At 52.7% G+C, this 24,580-nt stretch overlaps 1 protein-coding gene across 1 annotated transcript in view; it reads right to left on the bottom strand.

The window, feature by feature from the left end:
* Positions 1–4,985: 4,985 nt before the first annotated feature.
* Positions 4,986–24,580, bottom strand: part of FAM222A (family with sequence similarity 222 member A) — a 57,713-nt gene continuing 38,118 nt past the window's right edge. The window contains exon 3 of the mRNA XM_019757504.3: positions 4,986–7,524. Coding sequence (XP_019613063.2) covers positions 6,248–7,524 — 1,277 coding nt within the window. The 3' untranslated portion in view covers positions 4,986–6,247. The remainder of the gene's footprint in view (positions 7,525–24,580) is intronic.

Raw genomic sequence — 24,580 nt, 5'->3', positions numbered from 1 at the left:
TGAGATAAGACATTTTATTTCTCATTTAAACCAGTGAGTCAGGGTTTCCTATTACTCTGCCCAACTCATACAGATACAAGAACAAATTTTTATCCCCACTTGAAGAAACTGAGACCCAATGAAGTAAACACACTTGCCTAAGGGCAATCACAGCCTAGACATGGGGGAGCCAGGAGCTGAACAGTCTTAGGAGGAGAAACTTTGGTTGAAAGATATATATATATTTTTTAACTGCGAGTTTTTGGCTTTTCCAAAGCATGCACACAGTCCTTTTTCTCCACAGCAACAGGCTGTAATGGCTTCTAACAGGTGAGGACAAGGGCGGTTGGTTGGAGCTGAGATTCAAACCCAGGTCCCCAGATCCCAGCTCACAGTCTTTTCAGTATCTCAAGCAGCTCAGTGACATCGGAGAGTCCCCCGTGCTCTTAGCCTCTCATTTGGGATGCACCTGCTGGATCCCACAGATTAGCCTTTGGCCCTGCTCAGGGTGGGGCAGCTAATCCTGAGATTGGCCACCAGGGGCCGCTGTAGTCACATCCAGGGGCCTCCTCAGAGGCCTGAGGGAAACTTGGAAGCAGGGCACATGGTTGGAAGGGCCCCTAGCTGAGCTCCCCTTAATTGTGCCCTGAGACTTAAGACTCAGGAAATCCCTGCCTCTCCAGCACCCCACCACCACCACTACAAGGAGAGAAGCTGGCCTAAATCCACCTCTGGAGATTGTGTTGGGAAATCCTCCCTCTAGTTGCTGTGTGCCCTCAAGCAAGTTGCCTCCCCTCTCTGAACCTCACTTTTCAAAATAGGGATACACATCCCCTCTTCTCAAATGAGGGCTCCCTCTCTCCCTGTGAGTCTTCCCCCTCTTTTGGGTCTACTTTGATGGCGGACAAAGACCATTTAAGATGTGGTGGCCCCAGAAGTGAGGCCCAACATTTCCAGGTCGGGGTTGGATTCCAGTCCTTGCTCTGCCACAAACTTATTATGAGACTTTGTATTGCAGTTGGGAAAACCGATCAAGTCTCTCCTCTCAGGTTCTCAGTTTCACCAATTTCAATACAAGAGGCAGGACTCAGTATTTCCTGAAGTTTTGTTTGTTCCTTGTGATGTTAATAGAAACAAAAACTTAGACGATCAAAAAAGTTGGGAAATGCTGAATTAAAGTTGAAAGGGCGTCTTGCCTGCAGGACTTTTCAGAGCCTTTAAAATGCTAAGGTGATGTGTTTCATTCCAAGTGGGAGAGGGGATTCGAATCTGTTTCTCAAACTTGTGTGACCTGGAAACTCAACTTTCCAAGGTGACAATCATCTGGACTAGGTGATGACAGAAATGACACACCTAACTTTTGGGGCATCTCTTACCTAACAGGCTCTGTGCTGCCTGGGGGATTTGACCACCCATCTCCTATGTTCAACCCCCATGGTACGTGCTTTGTAACGTTAGCCTCACTTTACAGTGGAGAAAGGGTCAGCTCAAAGTGGGCGATCACTTGCCAAAGACCACATGCACAGTATCAGGATTGGAACCTCCAGGCACCCACTGCCCTCTGGTGGCGGGGGTGGGGGTTGCCTCTCAAGGACAAATTTGCCCTGTCATCCTCATCACACATCACCTGGTGTCATCGCAGTCTGTCAGGTGCCACCATCGCCTTTGACAGCTCAGGAATTGAGACTCAGAGAGGCCACACAAGTCGCCCCCGGGTCACACATGGAGTCTATGGGATACTGATGTCTCTTCCCCTCCTCCTGCCACCCTCTGGCAAGCTGGTGATGGTGGTGATTTAAACAAAATATTTTGTCCACTGGGCTCGCCCACCTCACTGGCCACGTTCCATCTTCCAGGGGGCTGGTGGGGACGCTCAGACCCTTTAAGAGAGTTCAGATGCGCAGGCGCAGTGCAGCGGAACCTCGGCGCGCCTGAAACTTACATGAGCGCAGTCCTGGCTGCAGCTGGGACCTGAGCCTTAAACTAGCTGTTTCGAGGCAAGTCAGGGGTCGAACTTGTCTCAGCTTCCCCCTCCCAAAAACGGGACTGCTCTAAATGCTGGGCAATGAGTTAAGGAAACACGGAGCCACCCTGGAAAGGTCAGTGTCCCTATAGCAATCCCTCTATGCAGGTATTTGCCGAAGCTCTCACGCCCACGCCCCTCGGGGGCAGCTCTGATGTCTCTGGGAGATGTGGCGATCTTTTAATAGTTGTTGTGACAGTAATTGGTAACAATATAGTCGAGGTTATGTGCCAGTCACATGTCGCTCCTATACTGGATGGCTTAGCTTTAAGCGGTGTGAGACCAAGAACTAAATGGAAAGGAGGGGTGTCCCCGGAGAGACTTAAGAGACAGAGGAAGGATTGCACCTGGTTAGGGGGCTGGATCGGATGGCAGATTCTCCCCTCTGCTCCTTCACTAGCCTGGGGTCTGGCAGCTAGCGATGTGGGACTCAAGGTTGGACTAAGATTCTGGAACCAAACAGGCCACGTTTGGGGGTTGGCAGTGGTTTTATGTTCTGTGCGTAGAGCGGCAGTTAAGAGCTCTAACTGAATCAGAAAGCCTGTGTTCTTTCTATCCCAGCTGCTTCTCCGTTCTCCATCCTCAGCTGTGTGGCTTTGAGCAAATCACTGCCCTTCTCTGGGCCTTACTAGCCTCATCTGTGACATGGGAAGGTGCAGCTGTGTCACCTGTCGCGCGTGTGCCTGCACAGGTGTGAGGACTATATACAGTAGGTCCACAAATAGCTTTATTTCGATCGATGATGTTTCATTATCACGCTGATGAGATGCCACAGGAACTTAACTCTTGTTTATGTCAAGTGGCCTATGGAGACCTCGGTTTTGTCATACATTGTTTTGCTTCAAGTCGCAGACCTTATGGACATTAAATGAGGGCTTACTGTACCGTTTAGCGCTGCAGCTGGTGACTAATCTGCCTGCAGTGATTGTGGGTGGTTGGTAATTGTAGCAGCGATAGTGACATTCTCATTGTCACCTGTGCTGCCCCTCCAGTGTTGTCATCAAAGGTGATTGTATAAAGGACAAGGGTGCCGCGATGTTGGAGGGCCCTTTGAGATCAGCTAGCTTAGCTGCCAGGGAGAAGGAACCCTGCCCAGGCACCCAGGGAGCCTGTGCCAGGCCAGGGCTGGAACCCCAGCTGGGCCTGGGGCCGGGCTCAGACTGTGCCACCCACGTGCTCCAGCCTACCCTGTACACTGACCTGCCTGGCAGAGGACGGTTTCCCAGGACAGGAGGTGGGTCCTCCGCTCCCACCTGCAAATATGAGGGACCTGGCCTGGAGGGTGGTTCTAGTCTCACCTCCACCCCTCTCTGGATGCCCCAGTGTGGGTGGGCATGGCAGCGGGTGCAGGATGTGGGGACCTGGGCTACCCTGACATCATGTTGGTGCTGAGGTGGTCCCTAGGATCAGGCCAACGCCCAGCCGTGATGGCTGTGGACCCTGCTGCCCTGCCCCCTCCCAAGTACCCACCCTGCTTTTGTCTCCTTGAAATCCATCTCTGGTCGGGTTGGGAATGGAATTTCAGGGCCACTCAGAGTAGCAGTAGCAGGATTTGAACGCACATGTAGCTCCAGAGGCTGGGTCTGCTGGGCTTGCCTGCCTCCAGGGGCCACCCCAGGTGCTGTGACGCCCCCGGGGGTGTTTCTCCTATGTCTGAGGGTGGAGGCTGGGGAGAGGATGGTTTGTCTGGAAGCAGCCTGATGCAGGACCTGGGGTTGATGCCAGACCCTGGCTCCCTCTTCCCATCCCCATGGCTGTTTTTCACATTCTCTGTGCCCTCATCTGTAAAATGGGGATGGTTTTATTCTATGCCTGGGAGGGGTGTTGTGAAACTCAATTATATGAGGTCAGAAAAGCACTTTGTCACCTGCTGTCTACACTCTGTTTATGTTTACTCCCAGTGGCGTTCCACACAGCACTGACTTACCCAGCTCGTCACCCTGCAGGACCCTGCTCCCCAGGGCATGAGATTCTTGGTTCATTGACCCAGCTCAGAAGGGCCCAAGTCCCGCCCTGGACATGGCCCCTTCCTCTTGGAGCCTCCGTTTCCTGCTCCATGTTCTGCCAGGCTCAGGGGCCTGGGCTTAGGGAGGTGGATGCCCCCACTGCAGGGTCACATCCAGGGAGTCCCCTCTGTCCCCACCTCTGCCAGGACATCACCATGCCAGGCATCCATGCAGAGAGCTGTGCATGGGAAGGGAGGCCCGTATCAGACTGGGACTCCCCAGTTCCCTCTACCCAGATGTCAGTGGAGAAGGTAGGGACAGGACGTGAGGAAGAACCTATGCTGTGAGGTTCAAACCCCCAACTTTCAGACCTGCTGTGTGACCTCGGGCAGGTCACTTCACATCTCTGAGCCTCAGTTTCTTCCTCTTGAATACCCACACCATTGTAAGGAGTGTTGAGGCCCCAACAAGACACATGGTATATGGAAATGCCCAGCACACAGGAAGTGCTTGATAAACACTGAGCTCCCTGGGGTGGGGTTGGTTACTTGCACACCCCCAGGCTCCAGGGAATGAGGTGCGCTGGGGCTGGCCAGGGAGAAGACCACTAACCAGCCACTTTGGCCTGTCCCCAGCCACACTGCCCCCATGGAAGCCTGGAGCATGCCAGGCACAGAGGAAGAGCTGGGAAGGAATTCAGTAATGCAGGGGGACGCCACCCCCAGACCACATGTGCACTATTCAGGAAAGGAGCCAAGGGCCTGGGATCGGTTCCATCTCAGCTGCTCTACGTATGGATCGCTGGCCTGACATGTGAACAGGGCAAATGACAGTGTCCACCTCGAAAGAGCTGGAAGAGTAAATGGAACACCGAATGCAAAGTGACCCAGCACGGCGGGTGCCAGGAGGCTCGGGGCTGCTTCCTTGGGGCTCCAAGCCTGGTCAGCAGGGGAGGAGACAGCCCGTTTTACTCCTAAGGGGAGGAAGAAAGAAACACAAAACAAGAGCTACAAAACAATCCCACAGCTGAGACACCATCTGTGTTTTGCTTTTTTCTTTCTCTTCGTTTTTAAAACAATATAGTGCAGACCGCACTTCTCACAGTAGAATATAATGGTCAATTTTAGTATAAAAAAAAAACATTCTCAGAGATTTGTAAATGCACTTAGTGCTTGAACAGGCCTTGGAGAGAGATACAGTACCGCTTCTGGAGCGCCAGAGGGGCCAGGACTTGGGGAATTTGGGCCTTGGGGACTCAGTGGGGGGGACCCCTGCCTGTCTTCCCCTGCTTGATGGGCAGGCCTTGGAGGGAGCTGGCTGGAAAAGAGTTGCACTGGGTCTCCCAGTTAAAACCAGAAGGTTGCCCCCTCACTGGCTCCTAGGAGAAACCCTGAAGAGGGCATGCTATGGCCCCTCTGATGGGGTCTTAGATGGCAGGCCCATTATTAGCCCCTATGGTACCTTTGTGCGAATAGGGAAATGGCACCCCTTCTTTAAGATTCGGAAAATTGCTGTAATAAATATACAAGTCTAGGATGCAAGTGGTATCTCCTTGGATGAGGTGCCCTTGTGCAGTGCACAGCCTATACAACTGTGCCCAGCAGCCCTGTACGATATACTGGAGAGAACGGGAAAGGTGGTAGTCCGGGGTTTGGAGATTTGGGGTGGGGGTGCGATTTTTCTGTGTTGGGAAGGAATGGGGGGAGGGGAAGGAGAGTCTAGAGGAGGAGGTGCAGGGGAGCCAGTAATAGTCCCTGGAGCCTCTATTCGAGTGGTCTTCACCTGGATTGGCCAGTGGAGGACACTGAGGGCCCAGTGACTTCTTACAGGCCCCCTCTGCTCCTTTTCCAGGCTACTGGGGAGCTCGTGGGGGCAGAAGCTATCTGACCCCTGGGAGCTACTTTGACCTCACTCTGACTCGAGACCATCACCTTTCTTCCTTCATCCCACCCTGGCCTGAGCTCCTCTCCTGGGAGAGCCAGGAAGAACCACTCCTATTTTTAAGTGGTTTCTCTCCCCCTGCTGCTCTGCCAGTGTGGATGGAGGAAGGCATGGACGTCAGCAGCTGCCCCAGAGCCCTCCCCGTGTCCTGGGGTAGCTGATAGGGGGAGGGGCCTTGGTGAATATGGTCACCCGGCCAAACCGCCACAGGCACGGCAGCAGCCAGCCTGGTTTCCCTGTGGGCATCAGTGGGCACAGGGCGGGGCTGGACACCCCCACGCGCCCCCACCCTGTTCTGTGGCCTGCCTCCCCCCCATCGGTGCCCTGTCCATCTGTCCGTGCGTCCGCCAGGCGGGCCTTATCTGTAGACTGGCAGGCGGATGTGGGCGTGCTGGTGGTCGAGCAGCCGGGGCACTGCCACCGTCTCGTAACCCTTGCCCAGCATCTGCTCTTTGATGCAGGGTGGCCGGATGTCGTTGATGAGATACTCCAGGGACTGCAGGCTGCTGCTCAGCACGGCCGTGTTGCACACGCTCTTGCTGGGCAGGCCTGACAACGCCTCCGCGGGGGGCCCCGCCAGGTCTCGGGCCACCCCAGGACCCAGCTCCGTGACGGCCACTGCTGCTGGGTTGTAGCAGTCGCTGGTGGGGGTCACCAGCACACTGTTCCAGGGGGCGGCAAAGTACTGGCCCACGGTGAAGCTGGTGGGCAGCCCCACGCTGCAGTTGAGGGGCGACCCACTGGCCCTCTCATACGCTCGCCCCCCGCAAGCCTCGGGGGATTTGTTGGCCACCGTGCCGCCGCTGTAGGCCCGCAGTGGCTGGGGTGGTGGCGGGGGTGGCTTCTGTGGCCACAGCAGGTAATCCAGGCCGCTGTCCACATACCCTGCAGGCTTGGTGGCCCCCGCTAACGTCAAGGCAGCGGTGCTTCCCTGGCCCAGCTCGGCGCCTTTCCGGCAGTCGGGCAGGCCGGCAGCCGCCGAGTAGGCCATGCTGGGGAAGCTGGGCACAGGCCCGTGCTTGGCCGGGCTGGGGTGGGGCACGGCCACGCCCTGGCAGGCAGCGGGCACGGCGCCTGGGGCCTGGCACTGCTGGTTGAGCTGGTAGAGCAGGCTGTGAATGGAGGGCAGGTTGGAAGGCGGCAGGGCCATGCCGCGGCCTGGCAGAGGGATGACGGAGGTGGCAGTGGCAGCAGCCGTAGGCAGCCCAGGGGGCGGGGCGGGAGCCTCGGGGGGCTTGGGGTAGGCCAAGGGCCCCAGAGTGCTGGGTGCTGGGTAGGGGGCGATGCCCACCTGCACGGCAGCCGGTGACAGCTTGGTCCGCTTGCCCTCGGCGCTCTTAAGCACGCTTTTGGCAGGCCCCGCGGGCGCGGCCACGCTGGAGGAGGAGACGGCAGCCTTGACAATGGCCAGCAGGCCCTGGTAGCCGGCGGCGTGCTGCGGGTAGGGGCTGTAGCGCTGGCCGCTGGTGTCGTAGCCATTGACGGTGCGGCTGAGGTGCTTGTGCTGTGGCACACGGATGGTGGTGGGGAAGATCTTAATGGACAGCGGGCTGTTGGCCACCTTCTCAGCGTAGGCGTCCAGCTCGGCGGGGCTTGGGTAGCGGGAGGAATGCATGGAGCTGGCCACCGTCTCGCCTGTGGGGACGGGTGAGGAGAGCAAAGCGCAGGTGAGCACCAACCTGGTGACATGGGGAGGCCTGCAGCCACACCCTCCAGTACCCCCCCAGGACTCCTGGGGCTGCAGGGCCACCCGCCCCTCGCGCATTTCTCCTTTCATCCATTCGCTCCTACATTTTAAAGCTTTGGATCAACGTGCAAAATATATAAGCGGGGCCGCACACAGAAGCTTGCTGAACTTTCACCAATGGGACCCGCTCGTGTAACAACACCTAGGTCAGGGGACAGAATGCTGCTGGTCCCCTAAGGGCCCCCGGCACCCCCTCCCAGTCACTAGCCACGCCCAGGTTAGCAGCTCTCTCTGACTTCTAACCACATGGACTAGTTGTGCCTAGTGTTTGTCATGGAAAGATGGACTCATGCAATGCACGTGCGTTTGTGTCGGCCTCTATCACTTCAGGCTGTTGAGAGATCCGTCCGGTGGCCATGGTTTGTTTTTCGCATTGCTGTGTGCTGTTCGTGTCTGACTACGTCACAATTTATTCATCCTACCTCCTGTTGATGGCATTTGGGTCGTGTCCAGTTTGACGCTGATACAAATGGTGTCCCCACCCCCGGTGCATGTATTCAGTGAGGTCTTTTGGGAACACGCCCAGGAGCAGAATTGCTGGGACACAGGGGAGGCGAATGCTCTGCTTTAGCAGAAAATGCCCTAACAGTTTGCCAAAGAGACCGTGCCAGGCTACACGCCCACCAGCAAAGCACAGGGGCTCCACACCCTCGATGGCGCTTGGTATTATCTGTCTTTGTGTCTGCCCTGGTGTCGTCTGATGAGTGTTCACTCCTCCCTATCTTCTCGGTGCCTGCCTTTCCTCATCTGTAAAATGGGATGCATCTGTGAGTTGCTCCGTGAGCAGAGCTCAGCACGGCCGGCACGGGGAGAGGTGGTGCCAGTGGGAGCTGCTGCTGTTGGCTTTCACCTGGGCTCACCTTGTCTTGTTCAGTCAGTAGGCAGGTGAGAAGGAGGGGTTTCACCCTCCATCCCCCAGTCCCTCCCTGAGTCTGCCTGTCACCTGCAAGGCCAGTGTGGTGGCCACTGCCTTTTTTGTGAGCTGTTGGCATGACGCTGAAGTATGTACTTTATGTGACAGGTTGACTATCCCCACGGTCAGTGGGCACAACTGGCCATGGGGGAAGCAGGTCACTGGTGGGCAGACCCCCTTCTTTCTAAGCCCCCTCCGGTCCTGAGACAACCCTCAGTGCCACCCAGGACCCTCCCCGGGTGTGGGGACTACACGAGGCAGACAGTCCCCCTGCCTGGGCTTTGGAGCTGGCTGGCCTGGTTGTGGGACTGTGGGGCCTGGTTGAGCCTGTTTCCCACCTGTGGAACAGGGGTAATGATCCTGCCAGGTCTGTGGGGTGGCCTCGAGGAAAGATTGCGCCAAGTGGCCCAGCAGGGGGTGAGGTGCACAGTAGCTGTGGGGTGATGGTGACCTCTCTGGGCCCTTAAGCAAGGAGGACCGTACAAGTTCTCCCAGGCATACTGCCTTCCTCCCAGGGCCCACCGGTGAGTCCCTGGGAATTTGGGAGGGGGCTTCACGACGCTGAGCCTCAGTTTCATCATCTATAAAATAGGGGTGATACTACTGCGAACGCTACCTCCCACCGTGGCTCTGAGGTTTTAACCAGTCACGTGCAGGGGAGCACATTAGCAGAAGCTGGTGCTCTCCTAGTGTGAGTTCATAAGTACCCTCCCTGTCTGCCCGGGGCAAGGGCGTTCCTGGGAGAGGAAGGGGCAGGGGCTTGTGCACAGGTGGGCCTGGCATTGTGGCTGGGGCAATGTAGACACCATGTGCCATCTTTCCAGGGCCTCACCCGCAACTCCCTCATGGGCTCACAGCCAGTCCGGGCAAAATTTGTGCTGTGATGGGGAGGGCAGACAGGATGGGGACGTGGGGGAGCCACACCAAGCCAGGGCTTCAGGGATGGCTTTTGGGAAGAAAGAGCACCCCAGTTAAGGTGATGGTGAAAGGGGTGAGGAGGGAGGAGAGAAACGTATTTCAGGCAGAAGAAAGAGCGTGGGCAGAGGTCCAGAGGTGGGGAAGCATGTCTGGGTGGGAACTGTAAATAGAGAGCAAGCAGAAGCCCAGAGCAGCGTGCAAAGACTGAGGGGTGGCTCGGTAAGGGGTGCGTGGGGCCAGAGCACACAGGTGGGACGCCCTTCCTTGCAGGGCAGTGGTTCTTAAGGGGCACTCCTGTCCCCCAGGGCACACTGGCAATGTCTGGAGACCTGTTTGGTTGTCACAATGTGAGGAGGGGGTGCAACTGGCATCTAGTGGGTATTGGTCAGGGGTGCTGCTAAACACCCTACAGCGCACAGCACAGCCCCCACCACAAGGAACTGTCGGCCCCAAGTGTCAGCCGGGCGCCAGGGCGTCAGCAGCCAGGGGAGGTTTCAATCGGAGGAGGGCAGGGACAGGGGCAGACATGCGTGTTAGAAAGGTCATTCGATCTGCCTTGGGGTGCAGGGATGTGGTCTGACCTATGCAGGGCAGTATGGAGGGGAGAGGTAGGCAGTACCAAGCACCCCGAGTATGCTGGGGCAGTGCCCTTCCGTCCCTCTGGCCTAACCTGGGCCAGGCAGGTAGAACTGGCCACGGGCCCCCATCCTGACCCTGCCTGGGGCAGCCCCCACCTAAGTGGCCCAAAATAAACTCAGTGTGGAGAATGGAAATGTCATTTTGGCCAACGGGGGAATCTTTCTCCGAGATTGGATTTAAACTACATTATACAAGCAATTTCATGGGCACTTAGCACCGCTCGGAGAGTCCCGCAAAAAAGGGACCAGCTCTTCATTTACCAGCCATAAATCAGCAGTTGCTATAATGAGCACAAAAATGTCACTTTTATGCAATTTTACAGATGAACAAAACTGGTGAAATTAACTGTGGTAACCTACTATAGTCAGCAAAAGCGGCTGCTGGGAAAAAAAAAAAAATTATCTGCATGTATTTCTGTTCCTCTTAAACTCTCTTCCCAAGCAAGTTTCTGCCATTGTGGTGTGAAAACTCATTTGTCCTCACCATTATCCTTTCATTTGGAGTTTATCTTGAGTATCCAATGAGCCACCAACTGTGAAAATGATTAAATCTACAAAATCTATCTAATGGATGGAATAAATTAGGTGTTTAAAACTTTAAGAAGAGGGGGGTGGGAAAGCAATGCCTGTTTCTAGTTTCCATTCATTGAAAGAAGGGGCCTGTGTGGCCCCTGATTGGTCAACAGGGCAAGAGTGGGTTGGTGTCTCTGGCTTTTGTTGGAGCCGATGGTGGTGCCATTGTAACACACAGCCTGCCCTTTGCCGAGCACTAAGGATGTGCTGGGCTCTGGGCCTATAGCTTTTCTTGGCTCCCTTTCTTTGGAGCACCTGACAGCGCTGAGAGGTGGTCCCCATTCCGCAGCGGAGGAAGCAGATAAGTTGTGGCATTTGGCAGGTAGCCTCCAAGACCTGCCATGCCCCCTGCCCCAGTGATTCTCACCTCACGGTATTCACATCCTTGTACGGTCCCCTCCCACTACAAACGGGGCTGACCTGTAATGACCTATGAGATACCGTGGAAGTGAAGGAGTGTAATTTCCACAGCTAGGTCATAAAAGGCACTGCGGCTTCCTCCTTGCTCATTCTCTCTTGGACGACTTGCTCTGGGGGAAGCGGCTGCCACGTGAGGACACTGGAGCAGCCTGTGGGGAGACCCACATGGGGACCAGCTGAGGCCTCCTGCAACAGCACGTGAGCCTTCTTGGAAGTGGGTCCTCCAGCCACAGTCAAACCTTCCGATGACGGCAGCCTCACGAGAGACACAGAGCAGAACTGCCCAGCTGGGCCACACCTGAATTCCTGAGCCACAGAAACCACGAGAGATGCTGCATGATTCTTGATGTTTCACGCCACTAAGTTTTGGTGCAACTTGTTACGCAGCCATAGATAACTAATACAGGCCCCCATTTTACAGGTGAGGAAATGGAAGTTCAGCGCTTTCTGAGCCCACACCCCGTAAGGGGCACAGCTCAAGTGGGGCCTGGCCTGCTTTCCAGGTCATCTTCAGCTCGCTCTCCCATCCCTCCCTCTGCACCCGGTGGAAGCCAGGAGACTCATGAGGTTCTCCCTCTTCTTCCAGAGAATGAGGGGAACAATCCTGAGGAGGGACCGTAAAGACAGCCTGGAGGCTCAGAGAGGCCGGAGGTGACCCCCCCCCCCGGGGGCCACACGGGCAGGCAGCTCTTACTCCTACCCTAGGCTGCTGCCTTGCTTCTAGAGACTGCCAGCTCGTGGCCTGAGCCGGTCTCACCCGGACACATGCTCGGTTGGGCCTGCTCAGCGCTCTTTGGTCTTTTGGACGTAAGAACCTTCAGGTGGACAGGCTGGTCACCAGAGTCCCGTCTCAAACCTGGCCTGGCTGCTGTGCCACTGTGGCCCCTGCTTTATGCCTTGTTCCTGCAGAGCTTTCTCCTGAGCCACCCAGGGTGCCTCAAACCCAGCCTTTTCCACCAGAATAGCCGTGGTCGTGGCTTGGGGTCCCGGCCACTCAGACCAGCCTGGACCCCTTACCCCAGCTTGGCTGAAGGCTCTAGAGCCTCCCTGGAGGTGGGCCCAGCCACCAGTGTTTGGTGCCATTCCGTAGCTTTGCTTTGGCAAATATAATGACACAGTAAAAGGCCTCACATGAAGGAACAAGCTGAGCCTGCGGTCTGGGGCAAGCTTCTAAGTGGGGGTGAGGATGGGGCAGCATTCACAGGGTTAATGTGGGAGGGGCCCATGGCCCTGTGGGCCCATTGGGGAACCGCAGGGCCCAGCCTGCATGCTATTTTCCTCTCCGCCTTCCCTGAGTCGCCTTCCCTGAGTCCCCTGTTGGGCGAGGGGCCTGGGTTTCATCACCGCATGATTGCTGGGGGTTTGTCCCTCTCAGGAGTCCCTGAACTGGCTTGTTCACTGCTGTGTCCCCACTCACACATACTAGGTGCTCAAGAATGTGGTATTGAATGGATGACGAGGCTGTGGCCAGCTAGACGTATCCAGACCCTGTTCACTGCCAGTCACAACACCTGGGAGGGGCTAAGCCAGACACAGCTCCATGGACCACTGCCTTCCAGAAGCCTCCCTGCAGCCCCACAGCCCCTAGACCAGGGGTGTCCAAACTGCGGCCCGCGGGCCAACTGCGGCCCATGATCCATTGTTAATTGGCCCGCAGCAAATTCCAAAAATATATTTAGTTTACTTAAATAAACCAGGTGAGGCAATACGTACTTCACCTCGAGTGAGTGGCCTGGCTGTTTGTGTATTTTACTGCATTTGGCCCTTGGTGAAAACTATTGAAAAAAGTTTGGACACCCCTGGGCTAGATGTTTCCTGAGCCCAACTGTGTGGCAGCAAGCAGTGCCTTGGGCCTCGGGGACGCAGCAGCTGTCACAGCAAAGCAAAGGCCTGTCCTCGTGGGGCTGGCCACCTAGTCGGGGAAGACAACGCTGTATAACGCGTGAGGCAGCGGCTCCCGCCCATGAACGAGAATAAAGCGGTTCGGTGCACTGGTTTTAAAATATATCCATAGAGTCTGTGACACACCCCCTACAAAGGGGGGGGGGGCGCCTGATTTCCCTTCACTTGGACTAGCTGGGCGGCTCGATTCTACTGAATAGAAGGCGTGGTGTGGGTGATTTGGCCAGCACCCGCCACCCGATGTGTGAGGGAGCAAGCCTCAGGAGAGCGCAGCCCCCAGGCTGGGGCTTCCAGCAGATGCCCTTCCCTCCCAGCGACATCATGGAGCAGGGCCTCCCTCCTCATTGGGCCCCGTCTGTATTCCAGAACATACTAAACAGCTGTTGGACGCCATTGAGTTTTGGGGTAATCTGTCACACAGCCCTAGTAGTATTTGTCACACAGCAGGGTATTGAGGACCGAGAGTGACGAGATGGAGGGGTGCCTACTTTGGACAGGGTGATCAGCGAAGAAACCTTCTCTGCTAAAGTGGCTTTGGAAGAAAGATCAGGAGGTGAGGGAGTGAGCCACGTGGGTGTCTGATGAACAGGCCGTCTTGGAATGGGGCCAGTGAACGCGAAGGCTCAGGGGAGTGGGCCAGGCGCGTCTGGGAAAGCAGAGTCAGCAGGGGAGGCCCGCAGAAGATGAATGGGAGAGGCGGGGGCGTGCAGGGTGCTAACACCTGTTGGAGTGGCTATTATCACAAACACTAGAAATAACAAGTGCTGGCGAGGATGTGGAGAAAAGGGAACCCTCGTGCACTGGGTGAGATTGCAAATGGGTGCAGCCACGATGGAAATCAGTATGGAGGTCCCTCAGAAAATTAAAAATAGAGTTGCCTTATGACCCAGCAATTCACCTTCTGGGTATTTATCCGAAGGAAATGAAATCACTGTCATGAAAAGATATCGGCATCTCCATGTTCACTGCAGCATTACTTACAACAGCCAAGACACAGAAACCGCCTAAGTGCCCATCGATGGACGAACGGGTAAAGAACATGTGGTATATTCACAATGGCATATTATTCAGGCATAAGAATGAAATCTTGTCATTTGTGGCAACGTGGATGGACTTCCAGGGCATTATGCTAAATGAAATAAGTCAGAGAAAGACAAATACTGTATGATCTCACTTCTATGTGAAATCTGAAAAATACATATTTAAAAAAACCAAGCTTATAGACACAGGGAACAGATTGGCGGTTGTCAGAGGGAGGCAGGGTGGGTGGAAGAAATGGGTGAATTATTATTATTGTTTTATTTTTTCAGTTAAAAAACAAAAAACAAAACAAAACCAACCTCAAGTGCCCTGTGAGGCCCTGGGCGTTTGTTCCACATTGGATGATGGGAACAGAGAAGAGCTAGGACCTGACCCGGGCTTTAACAGGAGCCCTCAGGCCGCTGGTTGGAAAATAGGGCTGGAAAAGGGGCCTCAGGAAGAGGTCCTGGAAGTAGCCGGACGGTCCCCAGGAGACGGAGCATGCAGGAGGTCCTCTAGCAGAAATATGCCTTGCTGGGCATTAAAACATAGCTTCTAGAAGGCTCTGACAACAGACAAATGTGTACGGTACCGGTATGTGGAAAGAGGTTACAAGGGGGTTGGCTTTGCCACACGAGCCTCGGTCTCCCTCCTTCCCTCTCGAAGGGTCTCAAACCAAGATTTGAAGAGAAAAGCCCCAGATGCCAACTGGGTCCCGGCCTAGGCCGGGGCATTTTATTTCTTCTCTGTGCTTTTCTGTAATCGCCAGTGGTAGCCACAACCGCTTGTTGCTTTAGGGTAGGGGGTAGGCTAGGGCTCCCGTTCCCACCAGGCGTCCTATCCTTGACATCTGCGTCATGCAGCCGAGTCAAAGCGGCCTCTGTTTCCCGTGGCCTTGAGCCGCCCAAGGCCCTCCTTTGCTCCCCGTCCGCTATCATCAGGCCAGGTCTGCTCCTGAGCAGAGCACACAGGGGGGTTGGCAGCCTTTTGAGAAGGCAGGGGGGTGCGAATGCCAGCTGAGTCACAGACACCTGGGTTCAAATCCTGGCTCTGCCACATACTGTGTGGCCTTGAGCAGGCCACTGCCCCTCTCTGAGCTTTGGCTTCTCTCTTGTGTAAAAGCGGGACGATGCTATTGCTGCTGCTGACCTTGGAGAGTTTTTGTGAGGACTGTCAAGGGTGCCTACCCTCCGTGGGGGCTGCGGTTGTTGGCGATCACTTCACTAAAGCCTCTTCTGCCGCTTCCACGCTCCCAGCTGCTTCTCTCTGTAAAACCCTCTAATGAGGCCGTCTGTGTGTCGTCTGAGCTACACAGGGTACAGTCACGGCCCTGGCCACCTGGCTCAGACCTCCCTCTGGCCCCTGGACGATGTCCTCCCACATGCCGACAGCCACCCTCTGTTGAGGGTTTGCCTCTGGACCAGCTATTGTGCCAAACGCTCAAGTCAGTCCCCATGGCGGCCTTGGGAGGTCGGCCCTAGGTTTCAGGAGAGGAAGTCAGATGTCCAAGGAACAGGGTGTCAAGCAGGGGTTGCAAACACACATGCCCACGTGTTTTTGCCGACCACTGGAGGACAGATGGGCTGGGAACAGCTAGAAAGCCCAGGAAGGGCAGCTGAAGTGTTCAGGGAGGGCGTGCCCTGCCCAGGGACATTCACTTTTGAAACGATGTTCAAACACGAAGCAGGGCAGACCATACACCTGGTGGGCAGGGTGAATGTGGCCCACAGGCCACCAGTTTGAGACCTCTGATGGCACAGAAAGGACTTGTGAGCCAGGATCTGAGCCCTGGTCATCCGTCTCCTGGGCCCCTGCTCTCAGTTACTAGGTACCATGGATGCTGGGACTCGGGCCAGTTGTCTCAAGCTGATGCACCTTCCTTTGCTAACCCAAACCCCACGGGTCCTTCAGTGTCCAGCTCGCATGATTCCTCCTTGAGCTGACCCCCTGGACACCCTACTCATGTGGGCTGTGTCCCTTTGCCTCCCTCGTCTCATGCCTGGATGGGAAGTGCCCCATCTCTGGGTCCCAGAGTGATGAATCCGGGGTTGGGTGGAATGTCCACACCGTGCCTGGCACACAGTAGCTGCTTGAATTATGTGCCAGAAGAATGAAGAGGAGTTGCCTACACCTTCCTGGTCTGCTGGCTCTGACCCTGCAGATCTCTGCCAACATACCCCCCAATCCAGGCAGCTTTCCCTGACATGCCCTTCCCCGCACCCCCAGACTGTAGCTGTCTGTTGATTTGTCTCCTAGGCTAGATTTGGAAGCCTTTGAGGGCAGGCCCTGCTCTTGCTCAGCACGCCTAAAAGAACGGGTGCAGAGTCCAGCAAATCCCGTTTCGGTGCCTCCGAGGCAGCCGCCAGACAGAACCTGGGCTCCTGTGTGCAGAAACAAAGGCGCCCAGCCTGTGAACTGCCCCACTCTCCGCCTCCGCCCCCGCCCGCATGGCCCCCATCAAAGCCTTGTCAGGAAATTTTAAAAGGCTGCTGTGAGTGCGGGCTCGTCATCTCTGCCATTAACTTAATGTTATGGGCCTTTTACAGGTGCGTTAAGTAGACATGGTTATTAACGAGTATATTAAGCCAATTAAAAGCAGCCCTTTGTGTGAGATTTAATGTCGCTACAGGGAGACATGAAAGTGGGGCAGGACTCAGCAGTGCCCTGCCTTTCGGAAACTGAGCAGGGGAGCGGCATGGGGGCCCTACTGTGGAGACCACAGAGGTGAGAGGCTCAGGCTCTGGCTGGAGTCGGGCTGTGGTGGTTTGACGCCCAGCGTTACCACTTGATGTGGGTGACCTTGGATAGCAACATGATCTGACGACCCTCAGTCTCTCGTCTGTAGGGGTGACGGGTGGACACGTCATACTTGCCGAAGTCGGCGCAGTTCTCTGCACTGTAAGGCAGGGGGTGCTTGCTCATCGAGGGGCAGGTAGAGGTGGGGATGGTGGTGGACAGGGCAGGGGTGCAACGCCAGCCCAGAGTGCCTGGTCCCACACTCCAGGGTTCTCTGTGGCACCCCAGGCACCTGCCATGGATGTACCTCAGTCTGTCAGTTACCGTCCAGCTGAATGCAGGGTCCTATGGATCCACTGGACATACCCCTGGAGAGGTGGTTCCCTCAGCAGACCTCAGATTTTTTTGGCTGTAAATGGAGCTAACTGTAGCTTTCCCAAGGGAACGGTGAGAGAATTAAAGTTGTGCCAGGCACGCAGTAGGTGTTTAGCGAATGCCATTTTTCTCATGCTGTTGCAAGTTTTGCCTATTGCCTTCTCCCTTAAGGCTCCGGAAGTCACTGTGGGCATTATCTGTGTGGAGATGGTGGGGGAAGGGGTGTCCAGGGCTGTTCCAGGACAGAAGGGGCCCCTGGGCACAGGGCCTGGCCTCGGCTCGCAGGGAGGAGCAGCCCACATCTGCATTCCCCTTGGCTGAGACACTCTGCCCTTGGAAGTGGCAGCCTCCTGAATGCTCAATTAACGTGACACTAATTAGCTGGTGGCACCGGCAGAATCCCTAATGAGGCTGCCCAGGAGAGGGGCGGGGCAAGGTGGCTGGGCCAGGGCAGATGCAGCTGTTCTCTGGCCTCTGCTGGGAGGGCTGTGGTGAGAGGCAGAGCGGTTGCCAGCCACCCTGACTGCCCCCAGCTCCCGCCTACTGACTGGGGTGTCCGTCCCCGGGCCTTTGACGTCAGCCTCGGGTGTGAATCCAAGTGTCCCAGTTACTAGCTGGGGAACCTCAGGGAAGTGACCACAGCTCCCTGGCCTCTGTTTCCCCTAAGGGGACAGAGAGATTAAATCAGGATAGATGTCAGAAGGCTTGGTACATAGTGGGTGCGTAGAAAAGGCTGGCTGCCTTCCTTCTAGCTGTTTCTGGGCCAGACTAAGCAGTGCAGGGCGGTGGTTATATCACTGGGCACTACACAAAGGACCCTCTCGCATTCTCCACCCGTGTGTGTGCACACATGTGAGCTCAGACACACATGCTGAGACATTCAGGACCATCCTGCACAAAGCCTGGCAGGTGCTCACAGGCACACGTGTGTATCCACACACGCCTTCCACACCCCCTAAGCCTGGGCGGGAGCTCTGCAGTCCCTGTAGGCAGGGCTGGGAGGACTTTCATCCATCCCCAGCCTGACTTTCCTGCCCCTCACCTGCGCCTCAGTTTCTCTTATCTGCTCCCTGTCTGGGCTCTCTCTTTGGGAGTCCACGCCTTACTCTCTCCCTGTCCCCAGGTCCCTGGTTGGTCTGTGTTCCTGTCTAGCCTGGCGGCTGTTTTTGCCCTTTGGAACTACTGTTGCTTCATCTCTCCCTCCTTTATACCTACCGCTGTCTGTCTCCATCCACACCCAGGCTGGTCTGACTCACCTACCCCTCCCCTCCTCACGCCAGTCTCAGTCTCCAGCTCTCACTCTTGGTCCCTCCTGCCCCTGGTCCCCGCCCTGCCCCATCACTCTCATTCTGTAGCCACATCTGTGGCTCTCTAATCTGGATACTGGGCCATTGTAAGTGCTGCAGACACCGTCTCTCACTTTTTGGCTCGTCTTGACTATTGTACGGTATATTTTGCTGAGCTGCAGTTTTTAATTTTAGTATGGTTCAACTTGCCTTTTCTTTATTTGTGCTGTTTTCCTTCTCAGTTTGCCAGTACTTTGTATCCTGAGGATGCTAGTCTGTCATTTTCTTCAAAAAATAATATGGTTCTGTTTTCCATGATACAGTAGTTCCCCCTTATCCGTCGTTTTGCCTTCTGTGGTTTCAACCACCTGTGGTCTACCACAGTCTGAAAATATTAAATGGAACATTCCAGAAATAAACAATTCATAAGTTTTACGTTATGTGCCATTCTGAGTAGCACGATGAACTCTTGCACCGTCCCACTTTGTCTCACCTGGGACGTGAATTCTCCCTTTGTATACGCTACCCACCCATCAGTCACTCAATAGCCATATTGGTAATCAGAGAGAGAGAGAGAGAACATATTCACATAACTTTTATTATAATATATTGCTATAATTATTCTACTTTATTAGTTATTATTGTTAATTTCCTACTGTGCCTAATTTATACATTAAACTTTATAACAGGTATGCCTGGATAGGAAAAAACATAGTAGATATAGGGTTTGGTAGTATCTGTGATTTCAGGCATCCCCTGGGGGTCTTGGAACGTATCCATCATAGGAGGATAGCTGATAAGGGGGGAACTACTGTATTAGATTTTTTGTATTAGATTTGTAGTCTGCCCAGAAGTCCTTTTTGTGTCTGTGTGAGTTAGGGCTCCAGTGTCATTTAGTCCATATGGGTGACCAGTTGTCCCAGCACCGCACATCCTACCCCAGCGAGCGGCAAGGCCCACTTGGTCCTTGATGGAGCTCACAGGTGTGTGGAACCACTTTTAGATACTCAGCTCCATTCCTTGGTCCCCTCTGCCCCTTTGCTGATTCCGTGGTCTCAGCCTTAAGCCATGGCATTCCCGGTCCTTCCACCACCCTTGTATTTCATTGTCAAAAGTGCCTTGACCTTTCATAGCCCTTTGTCCTTTCCTTGTCGACTTCAATGTCAGCTTTTCAAGTGACACACACAGATGGTCAGGATGTAGGGATTGAACTGAATTTTTTCTACATCGAATCTCTGTCCATGTGCATAGTATATGTCTAAATTTATTTAGGTCTTTAAAAATAGAATTGAATAAACTTATATTTTTCTCCATAGAGGTCATTTATCTCCTTTGTGAATTTATTTTAGATTCCTTAATAAACTATAATAGTATCATAATTTAGAGAAAATGGAAAATTCCTAGATAGACACAAACTACCAAAATTGAATTAAGAAGAAATAGAAAATCTAAATAGACGTAGAACAAGTAAAGAGATTGAATTAATAATCAAAACATGACCCACAAAGAAAAGCCCAGGCCAAGATGGCTTCACTGATGAAGTGTACCCTACATTAAAGAAGAATGAATGCCAATTTTCCATAAACTTTTCTAAAAAAGAGAAGAAGAGAGAACCCTTGCAAACTAATTCTGTGAGGCCAGTATTACCCTGATTGCAAAACCAGACAAAGACACAACAAAATAACTGTAGACTAATATCTCATATGAATATGTATGTAAAAAAATCAACAAGTTGTTAGCAAACTGAATCCAGCAACATACAAAGAGAATACATCATAGCCAAGGAGACTTATCCCAGGAATGCAAGGTTGGTTTAACATCGAAAACTCAATTAACGTAACACACCATATTGACAGAACAAGGGACAACTAACTACTACATGATCAGACACAGAAAAAGCATTTGATGTCATCCAACGTCCCTTCATGATAAAAACACTCAACAAACTAGGCTAGAAGGGAACTGCCTCAACCTGACAAAGAGTAGATAGGAAAAACACACAGCTAACATCATATTTAATGGTAAAAGAGAGTGTTTTCCCTCTAAAATCAGGAACAAGACAAAGATCTCCACACTTGCCACGTCTATTCAACATTGTACTGGAGATTCTAGCCATGGCACCTACACAGGAAAAAGAAATAAAAGGCATTCATATTAAAAAAGCAAGAAGTAAAACTGTGTTCACACATGCCATAATCTTGCACACAGAAAATCCTATGAAATCCACTAAAAAAATCGTGAGAACAAACAAGTTCAGCAAGTTTGCGGATACAAGACCAATATACAAAAACCAGTTGTATTTCTATATACTCACAATGAACAATCCAAACTGATATTAAGAAAACAATTCTACACGCGGAAGCGTCAAAAAGAATTAAATACGTAGAAACAAATTTAACAAAAGAAGAGTAAAACTTAGACTCTGAAAAACAGAACACATTGTTGAAAGAAATTAAAGAAGATTTAAATAAATGGAAAGACATCCTACGTTCATGAACTGGAGGACTTCCTGTCAAATGGTAATGCTCCCAAAATTGATGTACAGATCCAATACAATCCCTGTCAAAATCCCAGATGGCTTCTGTGCAGAAATTGACAAGCTGATCCTAACATGCGTGGGACTCAAAAGAGCCAAAACCATCTGGAAAAAGAAGGACAGAGTTGGAGGATTCACAATTTAGAATTTCACTACTTACCACAAAGCTACAGTAATAAAGACAGTGTAGCCCCAGCACAAAGGTAGACATACAGATCAATAGAATAGAATTGAGAATCCAGAAACAAACCCTCACATTTGTGGTCAATTGATTTTTGCCAAAGGCGCCAAAACAGTTCAGTAGGGAAAGACTGGTCTCTTCAATAAATGGTGCTGGGACAAAAGGTAGCCGTAGGCAAAAGAATGAAGCTGGACCTTCTTTCTCACACCATACACAAAAATTAACTCAAAATAGGTCACAGACGTGAAGGTAGGAGCTAAAACTAGAAAATTCTTAAAAGAAAACACAGCAAATTTTCACATCCTACGATTAAGCAAAGCCTTCTTAGATATAACACCAAAAGCACAGGTAACGAAAGAAATTCTGACCTCATCAAAATTAAAACCTTTTATGTCAAAGGACACCATGAAGAAAGTAAAACAACCATAGAAGGGGAGAAAATATTTGCAAATCATGAATCTGGTAAGGAACTTGTATCTAGAATGTATATATAAAGAACTTCTACAACTTAAAAAAAAAGAACCCAATTTAAAAATGGGCAAGACAGCAGAATAGACATGTCTTCAAAGAAGACCTACAAAGGCCAGTAAAGCACATGAGAAGATTCCCCATATTCTTAAGTCATTAGGGAAATGCAAATCAAAACCACAATGAGATACCGTTTCATACACACCAGGATGGCTAGAATCAGAAAGACCTGGTAAGTGTTGGTGAGGATGTGGAGAAATTGGAAGCCTCATACACTGCTGGTGGGAATGTAACATGGTACAGCTGCTTTGGAAGCCAGTTTGGCAGTTCTTCAAAAAATTAAGCATAGAGTTAACCATGTGACCCAGCCATTCCACTCCTAGGTATGTGCACAAGTGAAATGTAAACATATGTCCACACAGAAACTCGAACACATGATTGTAGCAGCATTATTCCTAATTGCTAAAAATGTGGAAACATTCCAAATGTCTGTCAGCTGATAAATGGATAAATAAAAGGTGGCATATCCACACAATGGAATATTATTCGGCAATAACAAGGAATGAAGTGCTACAACATGGATGAACCTTGAAAACACTATACTAATTGAAAAACAGCCAGACACAAAAAGCTATATATGATTCCATTTATATGCAATGTCCAAAGCAGGTAAATATGTAGAAAGACAGAAAGTAGTTTAGTTGTTGCCTAGGGTTTGATGGGGCTGTAATGGGTATCGGGTTGCTTTTGGGGGTGATGAGGAAACGTTCCGGAATTTGATGGTGGTGACGCTTGCACAGCTCTGTGAATTTCTACTAAGAAGTCCTCACTAGTACACTTTGAATGGGTGAATTGTATGGTATGTGTGTTACCATCCACATAAAGCTGTTTCCCAAAGATTGTAATAGTATCCTTTTGTAACCTGTATTTTCCAGTTCTTTGTTACAGGTGTGGAGCAGGAGCATGCAAATCTGGCCTGTTGCCTGCTTTTGTAAATAAAGTTTTATTGGAACACAGCCATGCCCATTCATGTCTATGCATCTAGGACAGTTTTCATGCCACAGCGCAGCAGAGTTCTGTGGTTAAATAGAGACTGTATGGCCTGCAGGGCCGAAAATCTTGGCTCTTTACTGAAAAAGTGTGACAACTTCTGTTGTACAGGGATACAGTTGCGTTCCTGTGTTGATCTTATATTTGTGATCTTGCTGAATTCTTACTCTCTTGGGGTCTCTATGCAGATAGTTTTACTTCTCTTTAATCCTTGTAACTTGTTATTTATGTTCCCTGTCATATGCGCTGGCCAGGACCTCTGTACAATGTGGAAAGGCAGTGATTTGGATCTGTCTCCTCTGATTTTTATCTACTCTCAGGTCGGCTCGTTGTGGTTTGTGGTTGAATACTCTGTAATAGATGAAGGGAGTTGCCTGCCTTCCTAGTTTGCTAAGAGCTTATCTGTATTTGTTAAATCATAAAAGGGGGTAACTCTGTCCAGCCCTCTCCTAGCCCCTCATCCCTGAGGCTGTGTCCTCTCCTATGTCCCCTTCCCATGGCAAGGGCGGCACTGGACCTTCCTTCCACCCGCCCCCCAGGCTGCACTCAGCAACAGCTACATAATTGGATCTGCTGTGCGGGCAGAGGTTTGTTTTTAATTTTATTGGAATTTTAAATTGCTTTGTTTCTTCCGTATTTTATTAGTGTCAGTGGAAGCAGCTGCACCTGCAGGAATGCTGGGGGGGGGGCAGGGGCCCCAGCTTCTCAGAGTCAGGCTGTTGCATGAGGGTGGGATGAGGGGTGGGAGTTGGGGAGAAGAGCTGCTCCCTGATTTGGGGGTAGCAAGCCCTTCGAAACTTCTCACCATGCTGAGAGAGAGGTCCGGGGATCCGCTTTTTCCCTGTGGGTATGAGTGTGGGGAGGGGGTCTCCCAGCCTCTGGAGGGGATGGGGGCAGGTAAAGTGTTTGAGTCCACACGCCCTGGGGGTTCTCTCCTTCTGTTCTTATCCCCACATCACAGCGGAGGAAACTGAGGGCCAGAGAGGGCCGTTCACTCTCTTGCCCAAGCCCACGCCCCATGCAGGGCAGAGCCAGGCCTTGACCCACAGACTGTGTTGGTCTCAAAGCCTGTGCCCTGGGGTCTCACAGGGATGAGGGCAGGGTGGGCACGCTACCCTCCCTTACAGAGGAGCAGACTGAGGCTGCATCACTTATACAGGGTGGCAGAGTGAGGGTGGAAGCTCGTGTCGGTGTCCTGGGGTAGCTGCCTCCGCTCCCCTCCTTGGCCTCTTTGGATGACAGGTCCCTGAGTCCCGCCCCACCCCCACCAGCCCCCACAGCACCTCTCTGGAGCTGTCTGCACAGCCTGTACTTTTAGCAGCATGTGACTCAGAGTTTACGTATCAACATCATGATGAGAAAGTCAAATATTTATTAGCAGGGAAGGTCCTGAGCAGCTGAGAAAAACAGGCTTCAGTCGCAGGGGTGGGCAGGTCCTGTTTGGAACCCAGGGACTCTGGCCAGCTGGGAGTAGTCCAAGATCTTAGGCCTGAGGGAGGGGACAGGGAATGGGCTTTCCCTCCCCCAGCATCATTTTTTCCTTTCTTTTTCTCCAGGTTACTTTCTCTACTCACCCAGAACAGGCTACGACAGCCAACTCCCAGGCTCCCCTACCTGCCTGACCTCGGATCCTAGACAGGTGAGCTGCCATTTCTGGTTCACTGGCCATGTTGAGGGCATATGTGGTGGCCGTATCCTCACGCAGCCCTGAGTAGTCAGGCTCTCTGATCCCATTTTACAGGAAGCGTGGGGAGGAGGTCTCAGACTGGGCCACGTCTTCCCCCTACCGGGCTTCTGACACTAGCATCACAGGTGGTTAGAGCTGGACGGCTTCTTAGGGCCATCTGATCTGACCCTTCCCTTTCTAGAAGGGGGAACACAGGCCCTAAGAGGCTGACAGACTCATCCAAAGTCATGCTGAATATGGA

This window comes from Rhinolophus sinicus, chromosome 9 (genome assembly GCF_057876585.1).
Source record: "Rhinolophus sinicus isolate RSI-liver-muscle chromosome 9, RSI-T2T, whole genome shotgun sequence".
Lineage (NCBI taxonomy): Eukaryota > Metazoa > Chordata > Mammalia > Chiroptera > Rhinolophidae > Rhinolophus > Rhinolophus sinicus.
This window is presented reverse-complemented; position numbering and strand designations above follow the sequence as displayed.